Here is a 22,866-nt window from a genome sequence, read left to right as displayed (position 1 = left end):
AAACATGCACATTTAAAAAGAAAAAAGAAAAGGAAAGGAATTGTTTGACAGAAAAATCAGCTGGAGCACATGCAGCTCCAGAGGCAGCGGGATTAAAGGTGCAGCATTCTGGAATCAATTAATCGTGACTACATTACATTACATTTTACATCGTGTGGCAGCAGTTTCCAAATTATTCAATAATTCACATGAATACAGAAATTAAAATGCATGATTTCAATGACCAGTTACATTTGAATATCACAACACATTTTTGCTAGCTAACGCTCCCTCAGACACAGTGATGCAAAATGGATAGTTTTTTTAAATGAAAGAGTGATGTGGGAGACAACCCTGCGCCAGTAAAAGCTCTAAAGCGTGTGGTGAGGAATTATGAACCGTAATACTTTAAAGTTGGATTGATAATGGCAGGCAGTGATGGGTGAGGGTAAGCAGAATATATACATATTGGTCATTACAGCTGACAGTGGCATAACATATTTAAAACCCAGTATGTTTGTTCTCCAGCAGTGGGCCTCATGCTACTAAAGGTTGAGAAACCCTGCTCTAGAAGTAATAGATTCATTGAATCCCACTTCACCTTTTCTCACTTCTTCAGCTCGCTTCATGACATTGTCACTGTTCGGCTGTTAGCTTTCTTTTTCTTGCTCTACAAAACAAACAGGGATACACCAGAAAAGCCACACTAATCTCTCGTTGCTGTCATCGCTGTCTTCTCCGTCAGGTGCTAACTGCCATCTACCCTGCACCGACCGTTGCGCTGCCCAGTGGCGTGGTCTCCGTTACAACCGCGCCGCCCGCAGTGGCCTCCCCGGCCCAGGACGTGACGAGCCTTTCGTCTCAGTCGGCGACAGGGGCGCAGGGCTCGGCGGCAGAGGAGATGGAGCTGAAGGTGGAGGTGAAGAGGGAGAACCTGTCAGATGGGTGGTCGAGCTGTGCTGCCAGCTCCTCTTTTGCCACCTGTGCGATTAATATCACAGCAGGTAACGCTCCACCGCTTTTGTGTGGTTTGGCTTTAAATTTCACTTTTTTTTTGGTGTTGGTGAGGTTACTAAAAAAAAGTTAGTTTCATTTAGTGTGGAGACATAAAAACATTGACATCTGCGTGAACCCATCCTGTCATCCTACAGGGACACTTTGAAAGGTCTCTGGATTTTTAAGATTTTTAAGAATCTTCAGATATTTTCTAAATTGCCCGCCATGGGCATTGGTTTCTCTTTATATTTAAAGCGATAGTTTGGATGTTTTGAAGTGGGGTTTGTATGAGGTTCTTATCCATAGTCAGTGTATTATCTACAGTAGATGGTGGTGGGCATGCCACCAGTTTGGAGAAAGTATCAGCACGGTAGTGGACGGGGGCAGCAGCAAAACCTGTTTCAGACACCTGATGAATCAGAATCAGTGTAAGTGTACGCTATATTCAGAACATTTTCACCGCTTTACCTTGCCGTCAGACAGCTCTTTCCAACAGGACCGTTATCTGTGCTCTCTTCAAAGCCGCGAGACTCATTTGGCAAAATGTTTCTTTTTTAAAAGTAATTCTACCTCACAGAACATGGAGGTTGCAGGCCTATCACTGTCTCAATTGATGAGTTTGTTTGTGTTATTGTGTGACTTTGGTGTTTTAAACCAAGCAGCAACCTCGAGTGCTGAGAAATAAAGCCAACGGGACAAAAAAAAAAACTGAAGTTTTCGAATGGCCTCTTGAGGCTGGCTCCAAAAAAATCTCCATTGACCTCTATGTTAAAAATGCTCAGCTTTACAGCATAACTTAACATGTTTACAGCCTGGTTATGGTCTCTATAGCTAATATCCATGTGAATTACAACATTACTAGGGGCTGACTTTTATAGAACTCACCTGTTTAAATTGTATTAAGGCTTAAAGTTAGGCATAAAGGAGCACGAGGTAGGTGCGGTTTCAGGTTGCTAGCTGCTAGCTGCGTCTGCAGCGTCACCCAGGGCCGCCTAAGCTCCACCCACGATCCACCTCTTTTCCCATTTTTGGATTAGCCGTGAGTCGTCACTGCCCACTTTGAGCTTCACAGTGGCTCCTCAGAACCCTATAGGTGAGTTCAGGGAGGATTCGCCCATATTTTATACAGTCTACGGTTTTAAAGGGTTAATTCGGGTTCACCAAAGTCACGCAATAATGCAAACAAACTAACCGGTCGAGGCAGTGGTAGACCAGCGACTCCCTTGTTCTAGAAGGTTAAATTACAGTTTTTTTCAATGGAGTCGGGGCACTTCGGTGAGGCCTGTCTGACGACAAGATCGCGGTGAAAATATTCTAAATATAGCGTACACTTAAACTGATATTGATTTTTAGGTGTCTAAAATAAGTCCACAGCTGTACATTGCTTTGCTCCCTAGGTGGCACTTCTGTCTGTTTCTCCAAGCATGCTGATCGCTACCGCTGATCGCTGTACTGATGTTCTACTCTCTATGGCTAAGAACATTCAACCCCACCTCAAAAAATCCGCACTGTCCCTTTAAGGCATTAAAAGGGGCCATGTTGTTGCAGAATCAGTCTGCTTTTCCTCCAGATTCAAATCTTTTTTTAGAAACTGAGCAAGCAGGATTAAGAACGTTAAGACCAGTGCGATAAATGAGGATGATGCAGAATTTCTTTTTTTTTTAAACTGATCTTTATCTGCTCCAGTTAAAAAAGAGGAGGACCTCGGCCTGCACATCAAAGAAGAAAACCTCGGAGATGGACACGGCGGAGAGAAACAAAGCGACGTGGACAGGGAGACAGAGAGAGGGGTGAAGGAGAGCAGGAACAAAAAGGGAGGCAGGGAGTCAGACAGAGAGGACCACAGCATGGACGCCAGCAGCAAAGAGGTGAGAAAAGCTGCCCAGCTCATTCAGCTGATTCTCTCATCTCTCAAAGCTTTGGTGAAAGAGCTTCAGAAGCCTATTCTATTCAAACGGTTTTAGGTCTAATTGATACAAGAATACACCAGAATGTATTATTCCTCTTTGTTACACACTTACATCAGGTGTTTATCAACAGTTTTTTCCCCCTGCAGCAAGACAAACAATCTTTTCTGAGCTGGAAACAATAGTACAGAGACAAAGAGACATGCTAACAAAACAGTTCTCCATAAACGTAGATATTGTGCAGTGGAAAAAATGAAGGAATAATTAAGACAATTTCAAAGAGTCGCGAGGGAACGGTACACCTACTGTCTCACTCTCTTCCCAGGCCGGACCTCGCACCCCTCCTCTGCCGCCCCCGGGTTTGGACCCCCCACCCCCTCCCCCTGCGGAAAGAGAGCCCCCCTCTGGCTCGAAGAAGACCAAGTTCAGACCCCCGCCGCTCAAAAAGACGCCCGACTCTCTCGAGAAGTAAGTGGGACGATGTCGGCACGAGGCAGGCGCGAGTCACTAGCTGAGGGAACTTATCGTCAGTGCTTCCATATTTTTGTTTTGGAATCAAATATTTCCGAGTGGGTTTAGTGTCTAGAAGCTTCGGAATATGCGAGATGACATCAAATATGGAAGCACCCGTAAAACGAGGGAAATGCATGCGAGACGTTCAGCGCTTAGTCATAATTCGAGTCTCATCTTTGGCTGCGAGACAAGCTTTCGTTAAAGTCCAGAGCCGTTCTCGTGATCGGACTCATCAGAGTCACGGCTCTCGAAGAATCAGTGCCAAAGCAAAACAAAACAAGTCAGCCTGGTCCTTCTGGCTCTCCGGTCGTTGTCAGACAATGTTCTCTCTATTCTAACAGTTTACATTTTGTCAAGCTGAGAGCGCTCGTATAACAGGAGCTCATCTTCTGTAGTTACAGCGTGAAGCAGCTTGAAGATGAGATTCAGCGCCCTGGACGGGACTCCATTTGTCGACTTTATTTAACACTGATGTTCGCACATTGTGGCATCTAGTTCTGTTTTAAATTTTTTTTTATTTTACAACCAGACCTCCAACTTCATAAAATGATGATGGAAACTTGTTGTTTCCTGAATGTGAGTGGGCAGAGTGCTCTCCCCTTTCTGTTCTTTATTTAGACAGCTGGAGAGTGGTGGGGAAGCCACAGACAAGAGAAAGCCCTGACACAACTCAGCCCTAGGCCATGAGGAACGTGCGTCCAATCCCTTAACCGGCATGACCACGGTGTTCTCTGTGCGCAGGGTCCTGTCGGAGACGTACTTTGAGGAGCGTTTTGCTGAGCTTCCAGAGTTCAACCCAGAGGAGGTCCTGCCTTCGCCCACTCTGCAGAGTCTGGCCACCTCGCCAAGAGTCATCCTGGGAAGCTACCGCAGGAAGAGACGCAACTCCACCGGTGAGATGCTCAGAGAGAGATGTACTCTTTTTCTTAAAAAGCAACATTGTGTTATTTGGATTTGGAATTAAGACGTTGTTGTGGCGTCACATTGTTTTTATTTCCCTGCTTTTTGTGCTTGATATGTCTAAAATCTACCCTGTCCTCTCTTCCTACGTGTCCCCTTTCCTCTTCATACTCTTGTTATCCCCCTTGTCCCTCCCCCTTTTCATCTCAGAGCTGGAGCCGACAGCCGAAGACCCCAGCTCCCCGAGGAGGAAGACCCGCCGTCTCTCCAGCTGCAGCTCGGAGCCCAACACCCCGAAGAGCGCCGCCAAGTGTGAGGGGGAGATCTTCACCTTCGACAGAGCGGGTACGACGGGTACATCAGGTGCAGCAGCAGGGAGCAGCTCCAAAAAGGTGCACTGAAAGTGACACGATGTTCTCCTCGTTCAACCAGGTACCGAGGGAGAGGATCTTCTTGGAGACTTGGACCGTGTCCCCTACTCGTCTCTGCGCAGAACTCTGGATCAGCGCCGGGCCCTGGTCATGCAGCTGTTTCAGGAACATGGCTTCTTCCCCTCAGGTAAACCACAAGTAGATGGGACACAATGTTACGATAGGAATAACTACCTGAAATGGAGATTCAATATTTGACTTTTATTCAAATGTGCGGGCAAACCTCAGTTCAGCTCAAAACAGTCTGTTCCTTCATTGCAGCGCAAGCAGTAATACTCACATATTTGGAGGGGAGCTACCTCACATTTATAGAAGTCCTTATACTTTAAAAACACTTTGTATTTTACAGTATCAGAGAAATATGAGTGGAAAGTATACAGGGACTTTGGCTGGATTTACAGGGCTCTTTTGTTTCTGTTTTGTTCCCTCCTCAGTTTACGTGTCGTTAAACTTGGTAACCACTCACTCATTATCTCTATGTGATGCAAAATGCTCAATAAATACAAAGCAAACTAACACGGAATCAGTCGCAATTGCAGTCATAAAGAATACCACACAGGACATATGCTAATACTTGATATCGTACAGTGTTGATAACAAGCGCTCTATCTTCTTGCTCTCTGTTCGCCTCCTATTTCTCTCACCCTCTCCAGCTCAGGCCACCGCCGCCTTCCAGGCACGCTACTCGGACACCTTCCCCACCAAGGTGTGTCTGCAGCTGAAGATCCGCGAAGTCCGTCAGAAGATCATGCAGACGGCCGCGCCCGGAACCTTCGAGCTGGGAGTGTTGGCAGGGTTAGCCGAAGCCGGCCCCGCCCCGTCCCACAGCTCCTCTTTCAATCAATCAGCCCGGGAGGACGGAGGGGCGGAGCAGCAAGGAGACAAAGCCAGGAGCCCCGAGGAGCCGAAAACTGAAGGGTCCTAAGCTGGACGGGATGACAGAGTCGAAAAAATAAAGGAAGAGAGGAAGAGAGAGAAGAATGTTCTTGTGTGCGTTGAAGCAGTAGTGTGAATGGCTCCGGTGGGATCCGTTCTACAGGCACTAATCTCCACCAGACCTGGGCAAAATTACATCTGAATACAGTCGCAAATATTCAAACTACTTGAGGTGCGCTTGATTCGTCCAATCAGACTTTTAAAAAAAATAAGCCTCAAAAGTGGACAAATCACAAGTCCTGACGAGTCAAGTGCTTCTTGCAGTATTGCCCCCCCCCCCCCTCCCAAGTATCCAGAGTGTTTTCAGTTACCACTTTGCCCAGGTCTGCTCTCAGCACATTTGTACAGTAGTTTGTAGTTCGACACAAACTATGTGGCGCACACTCACTATCTCTCCGGCACACACACACACAAAACCTGGTGCATATGTAATCTCCAGCATGCACATGATCCCACATAAACACACACACCCTTACCAAATCAGACTGTTACTCTTTGGCGGTCCCCGGGAGCAGCCACCAAGGATCATGACACACAAAGGCACTTTGTCACTTATTGTGCAGATGCAGTTTGCTGTTGCCAGCCAGCCAGCCAGCCCTCAGATGCCATTGACTTGACCTCCTTCTCACCCCTTCCACTCCTCAGCACAGTGGTCGGGACACAAACACAACCCCAACGACCTCCACTGATATTCCACGACCCCTCGATGCTGCAAGACAGACAGCACACGCACACATATACAGCACATGCACACACACACACACACACACAAACATAAACATGGACACATCTGTGCAGTGTGAACACTCGTACACAAACAAAGTCAAATCTGGTCTGACCAAGCCATTGGCCTGCACAGATTTTAGTGATTGTAGTGAGAAGAGAGACTGAAAGCGTGAAATCAGTTCGCTCCTGGAAAAAAAGAAAAAGGAAGGCAGGAGTTGGGATGTAGTGTGACCAATCTTTGCACCTTCAGTTATTGCCATTATGAAAGACTGAGTCCTTATTGGCGGGAGCTGATTCTATATGTCTGTATGTCTGTTGGGGTCCCATCCCCGAAAAAAGCCCTGTGCGAACAGGCACCGTAAAGAGATTATGTAAAGAGACAATTGGTTGTGAGGCTTCGAAGAATCTACGTTTAAGTTCGACACTGACTGACCGGCTCCCGACGGAGCACAGAGAAAAAAGGCAGAAGAAGAACGGTGGACGATGCTTATCGGATGGAAGATTCATCTTCTAACTATAGGAAGACAAGATAATAATAGCGAATAAGGACAACAACACGATAGAGCTCACCAACAGAGAGAAAAAGTAGAATTTCAACCAAACTTCTCTGAATCTCCCAGTGGATATAATGTTGCTTTCTCTCGTTATCGTTGCCGTGGAAATAACCCGTTATACCGTGGCCTGTTTTTTCTCTTGTGGCTCTATTGTGTTTCTTCTCCAGCATAAAAAATATAAAATCACAACAAAAAAAAAATTTTAACTCTGGACAAAAAAGGGGACAAAATCAGTCTGCGCCCCACCCACCCTACTTTTAATTGTACCTGGGGCGGTTCTCTCCCCCCCCCTCTTACCCCCATTCCCTCCTCTTCAATTCTCACCAGACACAGAAGTGGGGGGGAGCTGGGGCGGTTGTCGTTCTGTAAAAACGTTGAAATCAGGTGTTTGCACAATTTGTGCGGCCCGTCTCGCCGCAAGTTAAATCAGGAAAGTATTGTTTTTAGAGATTGTTTTAGTAGAAAAAAAAAGAATAACCTTGTTCCGTATGTTATCAACCAACTTATTCCTCTCCTTGACCTCCCTTCCCCCCCCCCCCCCCCCCCCCCTCCCCCTTTCTTTTAACTCTCCTCATTCCTCTTCTTTACCTCAACCCCTCAAGTGTTGTTAGAAAGTGCCCTTAAGCACTGGTCCCGGGTCAAGCGCGATGTAGCTCAGGATGGTTCTGGTTAGGGTTAGTTCAGGGAAAGCAGATCCTAGACCAGCCCTGGAGGGCAGTCTCTGGAGCCCTCCCCTCCTCCCTCTCTTATCGACACTTTATCCTTTCCCGTCAAATGGTGCAATAGGACATTTTTTTAATTTTTATTTTGGGTTATTTTGTTTTCGGGGGGAAGGCTCTGTGCCATAGATATTAAATCCAACACAGTCAGTCAGTGAGAGGAATGAGCTGTTGTGATACTGTCTTTAACTATGGTATAAAACAAAAAAGAATCACACAATTATTGTTATTGTTGAAGAGATAGAGATTATAACTTACTAAAAGTCAAAGACAATTTTTGAATAGCACTTTTTGGCTCTTTGCTTCCTCGGCGGAGAGCGGGGGGTAGTTATTATTATGGGTATCTCTTTTATTTCTCTGTATACAGTTGGATGTGTGAAAAAAAATATATATACCGGTATTTCCATATATGTGCATTTAGGTCTGCGTTCGGGTGTGTGTGTATGTTTTGGCACATGCAGTTAGCGTGTTAACACGACCAACCTCTTGCTCTTTCTCCATACAGCAACATTATCAATAGTATATTTTTCATCGTATTCTACATTCTATATTCTACTCTAGAGACAGTATTTTTATAGTCACCATGACTATTTTGCCCACCATCTTGACTGTTATCAAACCCAGTTGATTCAGGATATATATGAAATATATATTCAGGATATACAATATATAAATATATATGAATACACACAGGTAATAAATAGAGGACTATCAATTCTCATCTCTTTGGGGTTAGGGCTGTAAAGTGTCCGTCTGCATGCATGTGCAATCACGTGCACGCGTGCACACACACCCATACAGACATATGTGCATCCGCACACATGTATGTGTGTACACTGTATGATTGTGCTTAAAAATAAACTGTCCTTACTTTGGAGAAGGAATTTTAGGATGAGCGAGGTGAGTGTTATCTCATAAGCAGGCATGTTGACCATGTGCAATATTTCTAAACAACAAAAAAAAAAACTAAATATTGAAAATATTAAAGTTCTAACACAATGTCCCATGTCCTTGAATTTATTTCACATGCTTGAATTTCTCTCATTTTTGGAAAGTTTCCAAAAAAATGTATGTCTTATTTATCAATCCACATACAGAAGGTGACAAATGACTCCCTGATTTATTGAAATCTCTACTTCCAGAATAACAGTGGATACAAGAGAGGATAGCTGATGCAAATGAATCCTCAAATGACCAAATTTTACTATAGACAAATGAACATGATCTACAGATGCAGCCAACAGGCAAGTTCCCAAAACCTCCAGAAAAGTGTGCACTTTTCCAACTGGCCTTTATAAGAATCTCAGTGTTAAGTGTGCCTATTGGATTAGAGTAGCCTTCCACATTGAGGTCATATTGGGTGAGAGGTGGGTTAAGGTAAGGGGAGCTGGTCAGAGAGCCTTCCATATCTGCAAAAATAAAACACTGGGAAGCTAGAAGTTACGACACCCTGTCTACTTCAAAACAAATAAGCCCCTAAGCCTTCAAGATACTGAAGTATGTTGTTTTACCCACACAAGACATATATTATTATTACTTATATGGAAAACAATTACGAAGAAAAGCTTAATTTAAAGTAAATATAGTTGAAGATTTAAGCAATATCACAATGCTGAACCTCCCAAGTGGTCTTTTTACTTTATATTTGTTTCTTTTATTAATTATTATACTTTTACAAGCAGAAAAATACCAATTAGCAGATATCAAAATGAGGTTACAAATAATCACATGCACGCACTCACACACGCACGCGTCACTGAATGCCATGGAAACGGTCACTCTGCACTTGGACCTGAGCGGAACAACTCTTGAGCTGACCACCTCTTGGACATCCATACCGTGGAGAGCTGACTCTTTGAGTTTTTAACTTCTTGAGAAAAGCTACTTGATACGAAACTTGTTGGAGAAACTACTACATCGCTACTATCGTGGACAACAGAAGCGCCTGAAGATCTTCGGCTGAAGGAGGAGCACCTGCGGGGTGTGTGCTGTGAGAGATGGCCCATACCTGTGCTGGTAAGACAACTTTTACATTTATTTTAGCATTTTTCTTTTGAATCATCCCCTTGAAAGCATTTAAAGCATTCCCAGTTTAGAAAGCAGTGAAAGGTGAACAGTTGACACTATATTATCAGGCCTGTCGGAAACAGACACTCGTGTAAACTGATTATTTGAGTGACAGAATGTCTTAAATGTATCGGGACGTCTGTGGAATGTGTTCACAATAGTGTAGATGTTTAATTAAACACAGTTATTTTGGTTTGAAGGCATCAAATCTTCCTATTTTAACATTAAAATGTATAGTTCTGAAAATAGAACACTTTCATAAAAGGCTAAATAAATGCTGAAGTTGTGCACCATGGTAACCATATGGAACGATCAGCGGCGAGCGTCAGGACATAGCCTAATTCATCAAACCAGGACACGATGCGACCCTGAGTGGGTTTGACTGTTGAAACTTGAGTTATTGAACAAACATCTGATCCTTTTACGTCATCATATTACATAAACTATTTCTCTAACATTTAGCATTGAGATGCGCTTTGCTCGTTGTTGTGGTATTTGGTTTTCGAGGGACAAGAGAGCGATCCGTTAAGTAACTGTACGGGGCTGCAGGTGCGCGTGCTGCATCTCCTCCACGCGCTGTGATATGCAACTCATAAACCGGGAGAATAATGAATTATAAACTAAAGAGGTTAGTCATGTTGGATTAATGTAGACACGTTTCACTGTGCGTCGCTAGTTCAACAAATACGTTCACGCTGTTTATTGCAAGCCAAGCAAATGCAAAATAAACGTCTTTGTCCAGAGCTCACGAGTAATCAACAGTCGGTTAATTGACCCGCTGACTGACTGATTAGCAACTGGAATCTGAATCCAGATCAGAAACGTGTGAAAAGCCCGTGCGTAAAAGCGCGTGGCCAGCTGCTCCTCTCACCCTACTCTGTTGTTTCGGACATATAATAATAAGAGTAATAAGGATAATATCTATAACGACAATAATAATATTTATTGCTTTTATCATTATTTATATAGTTGTGTTCAAACTAACAGAGGCAGAGCTGCACTATGTTTGCTATAAACGTTTAAAGGTGAACCCTCTTGTGTGTTGGGGACTTTATGTGAGTTGTGTAGTGCTGTCCAGTTACTTTATGGCTCTGCTGTCGTCTTTTCTAATTTGAACTTTGATTATTGCTTCATGTAATCCAGAAATATTTCATGTTATGGGAAATCCTGACAGTTTAAATGTTTCCCTCTCAGCTGGTGTCGACTACGTCATTGAACGTCCTGCACAAGACGGCCTCCCTGAAGTCATCAGGATCCTCGACGACGACGAAGGTAACCTCCCGATCCTTATCTCTTGCGTTGTGGGTGGATTTCAGGTGGAGCCAGGCGTGGTGGGTGGAGGTCAGGTGCAGCCCGGCGTAGTGGGTGGAGGTCAGGTGGAGCCCGGCGTGGTGGGTGGAGGTCAGGTGGGGTCAGGCGTGGTGGGTGGAGGTCAGGTGGAGCCCGGCGTGGTGGGTGGAGGTCAGGTGGAGCCCGGCGTAGTGGGTGGAGGTCAGGTGGAGCCCGGCGTGGTGGGTGGAGGTCAGTTGGAGCCCGTCGTTGTGGGTGGAGGTCAGGTGGAGCTCGTCGTGGTTGGAGGTCAGATGGAGCTCGTCCTTCTGCGTGAGTTGCTTCAGTTGCTCTTCTCTGACGACGAGGACGACGAGGACGAGGAGGACCAGGAGGACCAGGAGGACCAGGACGAGTCCGACACGGAGAGAGAAGATTCCGGGTACTACTCCATGGATGACGTGCCGGAAGATCCGCCCCCAGTCCCCCAGAGGTTAGAAGAGCCCACCAACAGGAGCAGGGAAGAGGACCTCACGGAGCAGGCGAGTGTGAAGAGGCAGAGGAACGGTGAGGATGACCACGAGGACGCGACGCCCTCCACTTCAGGCCTCGGATCCTCCATGAAGAGGAGCAGGGAAGAGGACCACACGGAGCAGGCGAGTGTGAAGAGGCAGAGGAACGGTGAGGACGACCACGAGGACGCGACGCCCTCCACTTCAGGCCTCGGATCCTCCATGAAGAGGACCAGAGAAGAGGACTGCGGGGAGTCGGCGCCCTCCACTTCAGGCCTCAGCTTCCCCCCATGCAGAGAATACCGGCAGTCGGATGAAGACAGCGACTCGGATTGAGACCGACAGCATGTTTGCTGCAGGATTGTAGAACCTTTGCGTCTGGCAGGACTGATAAAGCACCAGACAGCCTTCCCTCGCGTCTGGCGCGGTTGGCGATAGGCAGCATCCTACAGCAGAGCTGTTAAATATCTCTTCTTTGTTGATTTTCCGTTTGAAAAATGGTTGATGCTCAACGCAGAAACCAGAGGTAAGTTAGCAGTGAATGGTTGTTATTCCGTTGTGTATTTTTCTTTATAAAGTCTAGATGTCGTTACCAGACAAAGGTCACTCAACACAAGTTGCCTCAAAGTCTCACTTAACAGTTATTCAAAGATTCTGTCACGGGAGTTGAAGATCAGGACCCAATAGCAAGACCACAGGAGACAGAATCTGGTAAAACAGATTTTATTTTACCAACATAAAGGACAGGAATGTGTGGAGAGGAGATCAGGGGAAACACAGGTCCTGACAGATTGTTCATTTTACTCACTATCCGTTTTTCATAGTTAGGTGTAGGTGACTGTCTCAGACATCATCATCATTTCCCTTTATGCCTCTTGGCATGTAGGGCAGCAACAAAAGTCTTCCACTCCTGTCTGTCCTGGGCGAGTCGCTGGATGGTGCTCCATGAGTGGTTTAGGCTCTGCATCTCCTTCTCCACAGTTCTTCTCCATGTGTTTCTTGGTCGGCCTCGTTTTCTTTTCCCCTCTGGTGTCCAATGTAAGGCTGTTCTTGTAATATCAGCAGGATCTTTTCTCAACACATGTCCTATCCATCCCCATCTTCTGCTCATTAGCATGGTCTCCATGCATTCTTGTTGGCATTTGTCATACAGTTCTTCATTTGAAATGGTGTTTGGCCAGAAAATGTGCAGTATTCGTCTTAAACTCTTGGTGTGGAAGGTTGATAGTCTGTTGAGATCTTCTTGTGTCATTCTCCAGCATTCAGAACCGTACAATAGGGTGGATAAAACACAGCTCTGATACAATTTAAGTATGGTCTTGATGGTGTACTGCTGTGACCTCCATATGTTGGCTTGTATCAGACAGAGGTATGGTAAAACTTACTAACGTTAAGAAAAGTTTTCCAAGTCTCTTTTACTCAGGTATCGATGGCTGTAACACAGGAAGCAACATCCTGGATCTCCTAGACAACAGAGAAGATGTGTTCACTCTGGACCAGATGAGAAGGATGGAGTACTACAGGACCAGATGGAGAGCGGAGGTCGCCTTTCTTTCAGTGGGCTGAGTAAGTAATCCCTCACTAAGACTACAGAAGTATCAGTAATAAGATTCCATCATTGAACAATGTAACGGTCGTATAGTTGAGTTAAAAGTATTCATCTCTTGTGTTTGTGTCTCACAGGGCAGGACTCCTCTGTGCTTTTTTCTCACTCCTGGGGCAACTGAGAGTGGATGTCAACCAAATCCATCATCCCAGGAAGACCCAGACCCACCACAGACCACTGAACCACTCTCAGCACCCCAGTGAGTCTGAGACCCAGTGAGTACGGTGACGTCCTCCCTGCCCCTCCCCCCTCCGACACCGCCCGCTCCACCCGCCAGCCGAGAGGACGAGGAGCGTCCCGTCCCCACCGGCACAGAGGACGTAGTTTGTCTCCGTCTGCTTCTTCTGTGCTGGTGGGTTTGGGAAGCTCCTCACACACACAGGAAGCCATCAGCAGCTCTTTGCATCTGCTCAGAAGTCAAGAAGGAGACAGATGCATTTGTCACATAGAACACAGTATGTTCATGTAAACTGTATGTACTGTATGTATACTGTTTATTTACAGAGTAGCACAATAAAAATCAATGTATGACAAACTTTCTAAATATGTCTTTGTATTGGAAACAATATCATATTTCTGATATAATTCAAAAATCTGACAATGTACGACAATTAATATACAATAAATATTGTGCAAGTGATAATTTAATATCTTTTTGATTTTCATTTGACTCAAAGGCTGTTAGTACTGTTAAGTATTGATAAATATAATATTACATGTTGATATAAATAAAATGGTGAAAGCTTTAGATTACTGCCCCAACGTGCAGCATAATTCTTGCCAATTTAATTATAACTAAATCATAAATAATTGAAATCTTTACTGATTGTTAACTAGTACAGAACTGATGACACATACATGTAGGTGCAAGGGAACAAGATGTGACGTTAATGAATAAGGGGGAAACAATGTGGGAACCATAAAACCATATATGTAACAAAATGCTTATTGTATTGATAAGTGTTGTTCACCTGCAGTGGAAATGCTGACTTAAACAAGTCTACTAAGATCAGGTTGTGTTAGTAAATTGTATTCCAATATTCAATTAAAATTATTTTGTATAGCTCAATATCACACGTACAGTATAGTACATGTGACATCCTCTGTCCCAGGACCCTCGAATCGGTACAGGAACCCCCCCCCCCCAAAAAAAAAACTTTAACGGAGAGAAAAAAGGAAGAAACCTTAGAGAGAGCAACAGAGGAGAGATCCCTCTACCAGGATGGACAGAAATGCGATAGATGTCATGTGTACAGAATGAACAACATAACAGAGTTACAACACATTCAATGCGGGGATGTACCCCGGGGATGTCCCCATGAGTCCAAAAGGAACTTCCTGAACATCACTTCCGGTTACTGTGAAACATCACGGAGCTGTCACTTTTTAAAGTAAAAGTCCAAACAAGTGAGAAGGTCAGTGGGACTAAGCCTCGTGCACGAAACATATCGCGGTGGTTTACTTAACTTCTCTTCTGTAAAAAAAAAGTAGTTTTTTTAATTCAACGTGCAATCGCTCTTTCTTAATAAATCAGTACGGGTGCATGTCCAGTAATGTTATCAGCACAGCAGATAAAATCCCCAAATAGTAACGTTAGCTAGCTAATATAACTATTTACAATATTATTTGTAATTTGCACATATGATGAATGCGAGTTAGAGTAGTGTAAAGGGCTGATGTGAAATCATATAAATGGATAAATCTATATTAAAACTACTGTAGTAATTGAAAACAAAGTACAGTACTTATTATTGTTATTATATACACCATTTGTTTATTGAATGCGTATGTTTTATCAGCCAAAATGCTGGCTCCACAATGCATTCCTGCTCATGAAATGTTTCTGACACAGATGGGTGAGGTGTCCGCAGACGCCGTCACCCTGGATCTGCTGAGAGAAGCCAGGGAGACGGTGAGCAGCAGCCCCCTGGGTGTCATCAACACTCTCATGATCCCCTAGTGCCAGACGACCCTGCCTCTCGACATCCACTGCAACATCCACATCAAACTGGAGAACATGCAGATAACTGGTCGGACGAAAACACTTTGGTTCTTTCTCGCAGAAACAGCCGCGCATCGGCCCGTTGCTAAAGACGTGTCTTACATTTGATTGACAGGCTCTTTCAAGATCAGAGGAGTGGCCAACCAGTTTGCCAGGAGACCAAAGGGGGGTGATTTTGTCACCATGTCCGCCGGGAACTATGGGAAGTCTTTTGCGTACGCCTCGAAACACTATGGGTCAAAGGGCAAGGTGGTGATGCCCGAAACGGCCCCCGTGTCCAGATCCACCCTGATACAGGTTAGAGGTTATCTGCCGACTGTCGGTCTACGCTGTGATTTGCTTTTTGCTGTTTGTAATTTGTTTTTTCTGCACCAATCAGAAAAAAGGACAAATTATTTTAGTTGCAGTTAAGCCGTGTTTTAAAAGTATCACTCTCGTCCTCAGAGTTTCGGGGTGGAGGTGGAGCGAGTTCCCACCTCCTGTCTGATGAATGTGGTGAACCGCTGCGTTCAGGAGGGCGACATGACCTTCCTGCACTCCTACGATGACCTGGATCTAATAGCAGGACACGCCAGGTACGCTCAACGGCTGACAGTGGAATAAGGAGGATTCAAACTTCTATTAGAGCAAAGTCTAAACCCGGGTTTGTGTGTGTCCAGTCTGAGTTTAGAGGTGCTGGAGGTGGTCCCCGAGCCTGACGTGGTGGTGGTGTGCTGTGGTGGAGGGGTGCTGCTGGCCAGTGTGGCCGCTGCCATCAAACTGTCAGGCTGTGATAAGACCAGAATCTACGGTGTGGAACCAGATGGAGGTAAAACTAACACACAACAGTTTTTAAAAAAGCATCACCTGCAGTTTTAGCTTCACACGCAGCAGCTTAGTGAACTTTGGGCCCGTTGTGTTTCTGTTTAAACCCAGCCTGCACCATGTACAGGAGTTTCATTGAGAAGAAGCCAGTGGGCATGGACACCAAGAGCATCGCCTCAGGACTTTTGCACCTTTTGCAGGTATCATGTGCAAGTCGTTTCTCTCAATCTTTCTCTCTGTGGCTTTAAATTATGAGATGCTTTAAGTTAGATTCAGGCTCATGGCTTTAGGGTGAAGTCCTTCTTAATTGTTACTGATACTAATTCGTGACTCTCTCCTTTTCTTTGCATCGCAGGCACACTGCCCTTCGAGTTGTGTCAGCGTTACGTGGAGGGGATTGTCCTCATAAACGATGAAGAGATCAAGGCGGCCGTGTCCACCCTCTACAGGTCCGGCCTTGTGGTCGAGCCGTCGGGCTGTGCCGCGTTCACCGCCATCGTTAACGACAAGATACCCGAGCTGGAGGGGAAGAGCGTGGTGTGCATCCTCAGCGGAGGGAACATTGAAAAGGACGAGCTCGTTAACTTCCCAGGCTGACAAATGTACACTACTATAATGTGACTTTTCTTAGTGGGAAATACAAATAAAACACTATTCAGGTCTTCTGATGTGGAAAATCTAAATAATTTCAGTGCTCATGTCATTGAGGGAATGTGAATGTTTTATGCGAGTGAAGTGAAGAGACATTGCTTTATAGCTACACTACTCTAATGTAAAAATAATCTCTGTAGCATCAGGATAGTGGTGGGCAATTTATCACGAACAGGCCAAAATCTATGGTTTTTATCTGAATACTAAAATGTTTAGTCTTTTATTTTTATGGTATTGTACACTGTGAACGTTGCTCTTTCCTTGGCCTACATCCACTGTTAAGTCATTTTAACTTTGTAGTTGTTTTGATTTATGAAAGCCTGTGCAGCAAAGCTGAGCAACAGCTAGTTTGAACTTCGTCTCCCATGTGGCATTGCGAGCGGTCTGTTTCTAGGTGTCTAGCAACAGCTATCAGCCCAGACAGCCGGCGGCAACGGGAGCGGTATTTCTCGGTGTGTCTTTCCACGATTATTCGCTGCTGGGTATTCATAATTAATAGTCAATTGGCTGAAAATAGTGAAAGAAACAACCCTGACCCCTGCACAGAGATATGAGCGGCAGCGGGCGGCCCAGGACCAGCTCGTTTGCTGAGCCGCTAGGTGTTCCAGGAACCGCCGCTGCGTCCACCGGATCAGCCGCTGCCGTGGGGAGCAGCACAGGAAAGTCCGGGGTCCCGCAGGCCTCCGGCAGCAGCTCGTCGGGATGCTCGAACCTTAAGCTTGCCAGTAAGTCATAATTAGCCTTCAGCTCTTTGTCGGAGTCTGTCTATCCAATAAATTATATTATGTGCTTTTACCTCAAAAATATCTGCCAGTGTTATATGTTATAATCCGGAGGAAAGTCGTTATTGCTCCTGTGTAGTGCTAACCAACTTGCTAGCATGCTAACCAGCTAGCCTGCTAACGTTAGCCACTTGTTTTGTATGTTTCTAGTTCCCCGTCCGGCGGATGGATGTAACGTTATTCAGCCCTACTGATGTCAAACTAAGCAGCTGGCTGGTTATCACTGTAACTCAGTATTACGTCAATCATATTGACGAATAATCGGATCCACTAATGTTAAATTACAATGTGAGGATCTATTTTATTTCACTGTGGTCAATGTGAGTGAGCAGTAAAACGGGACTCCGTTGTCCTTTGTGGCCAAGCTGGACCGCAAATACCCGAGCTCGAGTGCTGCATCCGAGGGTGTTATTTGAGAGTGCGGCATTAGCCATCAGCCTGGAGAAGGGTCAGGGCGGAAAGTTGCCTTTTCACCAAGGTCACCTGTGGGGCAAAGGCTTAGCAGCAGGTGGCCGATGCCTGGAGGATGCAAGTGATGCATATCCAGCACAAGAGGTGGGCTGTCTGCTGGGATGCCAAGGAGTAGGTTTCCTCTGTCTGAGATAGAGTTATAGTAGCCTCTTTATTACCATAGTGACCGGTGTAAGCAGAGATCTGTGTGTGTGCCTGCATGTGTTAATCCAAACCGTATCATCCATTAGCAGGCAATGGTGTGTGGCTTTGATATTAGAGCCCAACTGGGAGGTCACTTGTAGTTCAAAGCAGTGTGACCCATGTTTTCTTGCTTTCCCTCTCTTGGCAACACTGCTGGAGGCACTTAAAGCCCCAAATGTTGCCATCAACTGGTAAAGATGATTGATGAATACGCTGTCAGGTTTGGGAGATCTGGAGGCTATTTCAGGAGGCAGGATTAGCCCAGTTAGCCAGCTATTTGTGAGAGAGAATGATGTGATTTGACATTTAATATTACCAGTGAAATTAAACTTGGACATGGAGAACCAACCAGTGATCTGTTATTATGAATAACAGCAGAGGATGTTTGATGACACAATGTTAGGGGTTTCTATTAAGTACTCCAGTTTATATAAGATACTCAAGATACCACATTCTGGAGTAAAAGACTCTAGAATGTGGTACAATGTGAACCTAAACAAAGAGATAAACTACTGATCAAGAGTGGGAGGTAGATAATACGATTGTTGCCCTCCTGGTTAATGACCTATTTCAATGTGATGGCATTTTTCCCTATATGGTTAATTTTCTACTGATTTTATTCCACTGAAATATTTGCCAGTCTTAGAAAGTGGCATATCAACTAGAGAATTTATGATTTCATTGAGTTATACTTTTGGAGTTGGTCCACAAACAGTGAAATGATGTGTTGATTCTGTTTTTGTGGTAGACTGTCACATGATGAAACAATATATACAGTATACTTAATGGAAACCTCGCACTTACACCAGAGGTTCTCCCTATAGAGCGGATGGCCTGGTTTGATTTTTGGAAGATGTTGCTGCATTAAACTACATATTAATCAGGTAAACTTAATTATCTTAAAGCTACTTAGCTTTAATATGATGAGTTTGTGTATTCACAGTGTGTTTTTGTGTATGAAGACAAGACTGCTGGAAATCTGCAGGTAAATGTATTAATCAGAATAGTATGTATATTTAAAACATTGTATTGTGATTATAGTGGGGCCATGTTTAAGACACAGATTTTGCAGTGTCAAATCTGGCTAAAAATGATCTGCCTTTTGAGTTAATAAAAATGCCAAATAAATAGGTATTGATGTGACAAAGTTTGAAAAATGGTGTGTTTTTCAGGGATTATTTCCTCCGAGAGACTAGAGTTTCCTTCCTTTCCTGAATGACAGGAAGCAGAGTGTCCCACAAACACTGAGCTCAGACACAATGAAACAATGATAAAAACAGACACACTGACAAAGCCAGAGTACAGCAGCACCTTTATTATGGACCTCAGGGTAGTTTCAGTCCTGTGTCAGTTGTGTTTTTTCTACTGTAAGAAATGAATGGCAGCAGGAAAAAGAGCCCTGATATCTCCGGCTGTACTGACTGATGCATCAGCAAAAACACTGTAAGAGGAGGAACACCGTGGACAGTCGGCATACGCGTATCCTTTAACTATCTGTCCTACTTTTAACCTAGCGCCCAGTGTGAGTGTGTATTCATGAACCGGGCCATTGAGTTAAGAGAACCCAGTGACCCGGTCACTCTGCACGCCTCACAGTTTCAGCTGTAACAGATATCACCAGGGTGCCGGCCTATTCACCGTGTGTGCGTGGGGACGGACGTACGAGAACACCAGGACGTGCAGTTCTGGCTGTAAGAGGGCCATATCAATAAGTGCCTTGTCTTGTTTGGTAAACAAAGCATTGAGTATGTAGACACGGTCAGGGTGATGCAGCATAATGACAGCTAGATAGCAAAAGGCCGCTTTATTATTTAAGTAGCATAGATCAGCAGAGAAAAATTAAATCTCCTCTCAACTAGCTATAACTATAAATTATTTTCTATGTCGAAATTACTGAAATATATCCGCAAATTATAGTGTTTGATGTGTAAGGTGGCAAGTTAAGTAGCACAACTTGAATTAAGCAGAACGTCCGTGCTTTCTTTTAACTCGACTCATCTGTCTCTCTTCAACTGACATTTCACCTTTCCATTTTTTTGCGCTTTGACACAAGCCCTCAGGTCAGCAACAAAAAAAACAACTTTTAGGCTCCTGATCCCCACAGTTTTCACTGTTCCTATAATTTACTCACACTTCTTTCAGAACTTCCATTTTAACTGCTAGTTCAACTCCTTTCAGTAATTATAGTCTGCATTCTGTTTTAACAGCAAAAATATAAGCTGCTAACACGTGCATTTTCCTCAAAAAATGTTACCTTCTGGACTTTGTAAATTTACAGAAATAATTTATTTTTCATGTATTTAACTAGCAGAAATGGCAGCAGGGACTGACATGCAACTAAAGCCGAGGGCCAGTCTCGAACCGGGGACGTTGCTGTTCACGCTCTGCCTTAAACTCTACTCCAATGACCTAAAATGTCATAGAGAGACTAAAAAAGTTAAGACATCTCATAAGGGTGAAGTAAATCATTGTTGCTGTGGGGATTCAGAGTGGTGGTACACGGTGATTTATCAGAATGATAGTGTTGACGGGTATTCATCCGCCTACGTGAGCTGTTGAAGCCCCTCTGACTACTATCCACAATGTTGTGCTGAGTGTCGTGCAGACAGAGAATACTGGTGTAGCTTGTGCTTTTCCACTATGGGTGAGACGACAGCATGAGCAGTGAACACACTAGGGCTGTCCACTAAAAGTGGATGATTCAAGTTATCAGTCAAGAGGAACAACAAGTCGACTTCAATTCTGTCAATCGAATCACGTGACTCGTGTCTGTTCACTGCTTTTAGCACCAGTGTGCAAATGTTAGTAAAGTTGGCTAAACTACTTTTGATGTGAAAGCTTTAATGCTACTTTGTGTTGAAATACTTTTCTCTGAGGTCTAAAAAAAGAGAACGGTGCTGACTTGGGGTAAACATTGAGGTGGGAGTAATTTTGGTAGTTATCGCTACATTGGCTTGCAGGTAGTGCTGGGCGGTATACCGGTTCAACCAAGTATATATATTCAGGAGTAACTCGCGTAATGTTCACTTCAGGTGGTTCACCTCAGTGTCTCCACCTCTCTGGTCTGCACAGAGAGGCCTCAGCGTGACAGTAAATTCTACGGTCTTTAGCCCCGGAGGCCGTTTAATACCGGGTTTTAATAACCATCTCGGAAAAAAATGATTCATTGCTTTTCAGGCAGTGATTTGCAATGTATTTGTAGCACATGTGCATAGTACGATGAATGAAAACACCGTTTATCTGGCAGCACTAGTTGACATCTAGAAGTATCCATGGGAAAAAATACTGAACCCCAAATTGCTCCTGAAGGCTTTGCCATTGGTGTGCGAGTGTTTGTGAATGAACATTAGTTTGGATCCTGATTAGCAGGGTTGACACCTTGTATGCCAGCCTCTGCCATCAGTGTAGGATTTGTTGTGTGAATGAGTTAATATTAACAATGTAGTAAAATGAAGTGTACAGCATTTCGGTCCCAAGTCCCAGAAAACGGTGTCAGTGCATCATGACTGTAATCAAACCGGGTCAGTCGTGAACGGGATTGGCCATTATTGTATAATAATGCATTTTTTTCTATCCTCTCAATTCTAGTGCATCGCCACCGGACGGTGTAACAAACTAATCCTTGTATGAAAGGCTGTTACCACTTAAAACAGTTTATCAGGACAAAGAAAGCGCTTGGCCTATTTTTGGGTTCATTCCCAGTTTAATTAGTCAGTGTCTTGATTATGAACTCTGCCATTCCTCTCTACTTCCCTGGAGGTGCCGTAAAGTTGACATCCCTTCACCAGGCTGCCATTAACCTAAGTATTCAGACGGTCCAAATGTTAAGGCAGCGAGTGTCCTGGGTTGGATGTTGGGGGCTATTGTTTTGGGGGCCATTGTGAAGCCATTTCATAACTCCTCTGTAGGAAGGAGCCAGAAATTTGTCTTTTAATCCTTTTTATAACTTCACAAGTTTTAGCCGAATAAAGCAATTGCCAGATTACCTGCTATGAATCACAACACTGTATTGTTATATTCCCATTGACCCTGTTGCTGCTTGTTTCCTTAGGAGACAGCGGGAAGGTGACGACAGTCGTGGCCACACCAGGTCAGGGACCGGACCGCCCACAGGAAGTCTCCTACACTGACATCAAGGTGAGCAAGGAAGCCCAACCAAGACCTCTGGGTGTCATCAGAAGAAGCTCTGTCCTTCTTATAAGTAGAAGTGCAACTTTATCACCTCGTCTGCTAAGTAACTAAGAGTTTTATCACCTCATTACACCAAATGACTGCAATATATCTGGCTGAAGTTGATAAGGTTGTTGATCAATACCAGTGGCTCCATGATCACTTTGCCAGGTGCTGAGATTTATGGCTTTCAATGGTGACTTTATAGCCTACTTTCTGCTAGCCGTCTTGTCTATGATCTGATCATGTGACATACTTGTGTCAGTGAGAGGCTAATGGAATCACATGGGTTGAGGCTGGTGTTGCTTTGTGTGGGCGTCGCTGTTCGTACCTTTGCAGGTTCTTCTGCTGTTTTCCTTTTATCACTTCTAAGATTACTTAATGTCTCTGTAATAGTTTGCTCGCATACATTTATTGCATTTTTATCTCAAAGTTGATAGTCTTATTATTGTGGCTTATCAGAAATATTGACACTTTTCCAATGTCTGCTGCAGTTGAAGGTTATCACGGTGTCATGTGAAACCACTGAACAGTGAGCATGCCTCTTCGGGTCAAATTTATCATTATAAGCAGATGAAGTAGATTGATAACTACGGTTTTCTTTTTGTTTTTCTTTATTTGTTAAGCATTTTACTGTCTAATTGACATAAGTATATATATATATATATATATATATATACTTATGTCA

The 22,866-nt window shown here is 44.3% G+C and overlaps 3 protein-coding genes across 5 annotated transcripts in view; all 3 read left to right on the top strand.

The window, feature by feature from the left end:
* cica (capicua transcriptional repressor a) overlaps positions 1–8,662 on the top strand; it is a 36,348-nt gene extending 27,686 nt beyond the window's left edge. For all 3 annotated transcript variants that reach the window (XM_031871240.1, XM_031871243.1, XM_031871241.1), the window contains exons 16-22: positions 725–983; positions 2,662–2,843; positions 3,208–3,350; positions 4,137–4,288; positions 4,506–4,640; positions 4,728–4,853; positions 5,380–8,662. In XM_031871240.1, the coding sequence (XP_031727100.1) occupies positions 725–983; positions 2,662–2,843; positions 3,208–3,350; positions 4,137–4,288; positions 4,506–4,640; positions 4,728–4,853; positions 5,380–5,651 (1,269 nt within the window). In that variant the 3' untranslated portion in view covers positions 5,652–8,662. The remainder of the gene's footprint in view (positions 1–724; positions 984–2,661; positions 2,844–3,207; positions 3,351–4,136; positions 4,289–4,505; positions 4,641–4,727; positions 4,854–5,379) is intronic.
* Positions 8,663–14,967: 6,305 nt separating this feature from the next.
* On the top strand, positions 14,968–16,518 carry LOC116396561 (L-threonine dehydratase catabolic TdcB-like). The gene is given in 6 exon segments (XM_031871231.1): positions 14,968–15,145; positions 15,233–15,414; positions 15,562–15,692; positions 15,777–15,925; positions 16,033–16,110; positions 16,256–16,518. Coding segments are annotated over 6 exon segments (981 nt in total).
* A 431-nt stretch (positions 16,519–16,949) lies between these two features.
* Positions 16,950–22,866, top strand: part of LOC116396608 (glycogen synthase kinase-3 beta-like) — a 14,448-nt gene continuing 8,531 nt past the window's right edge. Inside the window, exons 1-2 of the mRNA XM_031871312.1 lie at positions 16,950–17,297; positions 22,060–22,145. Of these exons, the coding sequence (XP_031727172.1) occupies positions 17,123–17,297; positions 22,060–22,145 (261 nt within the window). The 5' untranslated portion in view covers positions 16,950–17,122. The remainder of the gene's footprint in view (positions 17,298–22,059; positions 22,146–22,866) is intronic.

The sequence above is a fragment of the Anarrhichthys ocellatus genome, unplaced genomic scaffold (assembly GCF_004355925.1).
Source record: "Anarrhichthys ocellatus isolate YVR2014 unplaced genomic scaffold, GSC_Weel_1.0 scaffold57, whole genome shotgun sequence".
In the NCBI taxonomy this organism is placed as follows: Eukaryota; Metazoa; Chordata; class Actinopteri; order Perciformes; family Anarhichadidae; genus Anarrhichthys; species Anarrhichthys ocellatus.
This window is presented reverse-complemented; position numbering and strand designations above follow the sequence as displayed.